Source organism: Gavialis gangeticus, unplaced genomic scaffold, assembly GCF_001723915.1.
Source record: "Gavialis gangeticus isolate Ggan-Ray unplaced genomic scaffold, GavGan_comp1, whole genome shotgun sequence".
Lineage (NCBI taxonomy): Eukaryota > Metazoa > Chordata > Crocodylia > Gavialidae > Gavialis > Gavialis gangeticus.
Window position 1 is genome coordinate 113,929,125 of NW_017729031.1, and position 3,982 is coordinate 113,933,106.

At 53.8% G+C, this 3,982-nt stretch overlaps 1 protein-coding gene across 1 annotated transcript in view; it reads left to right on the forward strand.

Moving 5' to 3' along the window:
* Positions 1–3,982, forward strand: part of RNF113A (ring finger protein 113A) — a 17,764-nt gene that overhangs the window by 7,875 nt on the left and 5,907 nt on the right. Inside the window, exons 2-3 of the mRNA XM_019523607.1 lie at positions 398–474; positions 1,804–1,908. Coding sequence (XP_019379152.1) covers positions 398–474; positions 1,804–1,908 — 182 coding nt within the window. The remainder of the gene's footprint in view (positions 1–397; positions 475–1,803; positions 1,909–3,982) is intronic.

Below are 3,982 nucleotides of genomic sequence, written 5' to 3' on the forward strand. Positions count from 1 at the left end.
GGGCTCTGGCTGCGGGCCCACCCCGGGAGCAGGGTATTCGGACTGTCCCACTGCAGATGGGGGGTTCCTCAGCTGTGCCATTATCATGGGCGGTGCGGACCAGACCATCTCCACCGAGGGGTGGTGCGTTCTGGGCTGTGCCATTGCCACTGGGGAGGGGATTCTGGGCTGTACCATTGTCCCCGGGGCCGTCCTCGCTTGAAGACAGGTGGTTCTGGGACATCCCTTTCTCACTGTGGGGGGGTCTGGACTGAGCCACTGAGCGCAGGGCGGGGTGGGGACCCGAGCCGGGCTGGGAGCAGGTGGCGCCTGGTGGTGACGCCTGCTGAGCCAGGGACAGCAGGGCAGCCCCCAGGCCTCGGGCTTGCTTGACACCTGACAGCCGCTTTGCCCACAGGGAGCAGCAGCGATGAGGGCAGTGCGGTGGTGCGCAAGGAGCGGCGCCGGGACGCCCCCAACCCCATGGTCCAGAAGGTAACAGCGGCCCACCCGGAGGAGCGGGCGCGGGGCATCTTGCCAGCTGGCCCAGCCCCACCCAGGACTGTGAAAAGCCCCAGGGAAGAGCTCGGCATCATGGCAGTTGGGGGCTCCTCCCTCACGCACAGGCAGGAGCTGACACCAGCTGGCTCGCCCTGGCCCTCGCCATGGCTGTCTGCAGCCGCTGCTCCCCACCCTCAGGTGGCTTGTCTTGCAGTCTGCAGACATCTGAGGGAGCAGAGGCCTCAGCTGGGGGTGTGCAGCTGTGCAGGTGGGGAGCTACTCACAGTAGCTGCAGGCCTTGGGTGCGTCATGTGACCCCAAATGTCCTGGTTTGGTGCAGGGCAGGTGCCACAGCTGCATTCGTGACAGAGAACTCGGTTCACATGTGTGGGTGACGTTAGCCCCTGGATTGCTGCACCGGCTGTGGTGGGAAGTAGGCAGAGGGATGCGCACGGCTTTGGCTTTGCAAGTGCACCTCTTGGATCCGAAGCAAACCTGTCATTTGTTCCTGTGATGGAACAAGCGGGATGGGCCAGGGTTGAGGGTTCGGGCGCTGTGACTGTGTTGCCTCTTGCTCGCTGGTCTATGAACTCCCTCCTCCTTCCAGCAGCTGACAGTGGCATATGGCCTAGGAAGGGCACTGGGGGCTGCACAAAGGTTTTCCTTCCTTTCTTCCATATTTCGGCCTTTCTTGTTCAGAACCGCCCTGGGCATCATTAGGAGCGTGGGTCATTTTTCAGGCAGTGTTGGTCTACTGCAGCTTTACATCTCATGCATTTGTGTCCTCAAGGAGGCCACCCTTCTAGCAGCTCATCTTAGATGTAAGGGTGTCCTTATACTGGGCCAAACAGTGATGCCATTAGACATGTCATACTGCTCTGTGTCCACTTCCCTGTCCCCCAACCAGGTGCATTGTAGCCTGAACTGCTGTATTGGCAGTATCTGCGTATTCCAAGAGTTGTGAGCCTGAGTTGTAGGCACTATTGTGCAAAGGTCTTTTACTTGAGAGAGAGGTCCCATGCATGCATGTGGTGTGCAGGTGTGATCTTGGCATCTGTAGCCAGAATGCTCCCCTTTCCCACTGTTGTGCTGCCTTTTCAGAGTTTAGTGGTAGTTTAGTGATTTGTGCAGAGCCTGATCCTGATGAGACCCAAGTGCCCGAAGCTTCATTAATTTGCCTCCATGGGCTATAGTTCTGTCTGTAGCCAGCATGGAGTCAGCTCATTAGGGATGGCCTCCCCTGTGGAGGAGAGCCTTTTGTGTCTGGGTGTTGTGTTCCGTTTCCCAATATTAGATTTTCAGTGTCTTTCTCTCCCCCTGCAGACCCAGAGAAGCGTAAAGGAGAAGACCTCATACGGGTCGAACAGCAGCAGCGATGAGGAGCCATCGCAGGGTGTCGGAGTAGCTTACAAATCAACGCGATCAGCGGTGAGGAGAGTACATTGCTTACGTTTGAAGGGGACATGACTGTAGGCTCAGTAGGGCCCGAAGGAGCTAGCTGGTCACCTCGTCTGCCCTCTGGCAAAGTATAAAACTGGGCATCCTCAGGATAGCTAATGGAGACATTCTTGCCCTGAATGGGAATTTTGGTTGCTTTATCCTGGTCCCATGCCCTGGTTTTATGGCTCTGTTGAGCACTTCTCTTGTGCGTTTGCCTCTCCAAGGGCTTTCCCAGCCTTGCAGGGCCAGAGTGTCTGATAGCCTTTAATGGAGTCATCCTTGCGATGGTCCTGTGAGGCAGGGCAGGATTTACACAGGGGAAGCTGAGGTCCTTCCAGGATGAGTGACTTGCCCAGGGTCACAGAAGAGGTTGGCAATGGATCAGGAGCTTGGAGCCAGGTGACCTGAGTTGGAAGCTAGTGCCCTTGCCCCTCCAGGCAACTCTTCCTTTTTGAGCCCTTTGCAAGGGGGGATGGTAATTTTGTTCCTGTTCTACTAATGGGGAAACTGAGGCACAGAGAGACAAAGTAACTCTCCGAGGATTGTGTAACCAGTTGTTGGAAGAATGGGAAACAGAACCTAGGCATCCTCCAGTGACCTAATCATCCAACTGAAAACAGGGTGGTGGAGAGGTTGCAAGTCCTTACATTAGACACAACTCTTCCCAAATGCCTAATGAAACATACAACTTTCTGTGATGTTGGAAATCCAAACAGATGTATCTTGTTTCACTGTCTGGCCTTGAGTGCACCATGTGGCATAGAGATAGATCGATTTGATCTGGGTTAATTAATACCAGGAGATGATTGTAAGGGCCTCTTCAGTGTCCTTATTGTTTCTGTGTTGAGGCTGGCTTCAGAATATGGTGGTAGGAGGAAAGGCCCATGGGGCTCATACTGCACAGATCCCCACCCTGGTGCCTCTGTTTCCTCATCTGAAAACAGGGATCATGCTGCCTCTCCCAAGAGGGCATGACACTGTTAGTTCATGTCTTTCTAGTTCATTGTAACTTGTATCACAACACCCTGATATTGTAATTATCCCCCACTGCAGCTGGCAGGCTGGGGGCCGTTGCGGTGCGTCACTCACACTTGGGAACAGCGGGGGAGGTGCAGGAGGAGAATGTGGATATTGGGCTCTGGAGAGTTTTCAGCAGATAAATATAGAGCCGAGTCTATTTTGAATGAAGGCTGGGTAGTGCTTGTGTGGGTGTCCTTATACTGAATCCCTGTAACCATGGGGCTGTTTGTAACAGACTGACAAAGCCAGAGTTTACATTACATTAGGAAAGAAGCTAAACAAAATGGGTGTATTAATGAAAGCAAGTGCAAGAACCCTGCCACCAGGGTAGAAACCCAGACACAACTAACTACCTGTGTGCCTTGGTACAAAGAGATCTGTCCCTAGTGTCCATTCCCAACTCTGCCTGAGGTCTGAGGCAGAATAGCCCAAATACTTCCCCAACGTAGAGGATAACATTCATTACTAATCACAAGGCTCTGGAAAGGTGTCAGAGATCATAGAATCATAGAAGTAGGGTTGGAAGGGACCTTGTAGATCTTCAAGTCCGACCCCCTGCCTGGGCAGGAGAAAAGACTGGACTTAAATGAGTCCAGCCAGGTAGCCATCAAGCCTCTTCTTAAAGATCCCCAGGGTAGGAGCCAGCACCACTTCCCTAGGAAGTTGGTTCCAGCTCCTAGCCGCCCTAACTGTGAAGTAGTTCTTGCGGATGTCTAATCTAAACCTACTCTTTAATAATTTGTGTCCATTGTTCCTTGTCATGCCAGGCGGCGCTAGGGGAAATAGTGTCTCCCCCAAACCCTTCTGGTCCCCCCTAGTGAGTTTATAGACAGTCACCAGGTCCCCCCTCAGCCTTCTCTTGTGAAGGCTGAACAGGTTTAGGTCCTGCAGTCTTTCAATGTAGGGTCTGCCCTTTAGTCCCCGGATCATGCGGGTGGCCCTCCTCTGGACACTTTCAATGTTGTCCACATCCCTCCTGAAATGGGGTGCACAGAACTGGACGCAGTACTCCAGCTGTGGCCTGACCAGTGTCGCATGGAGG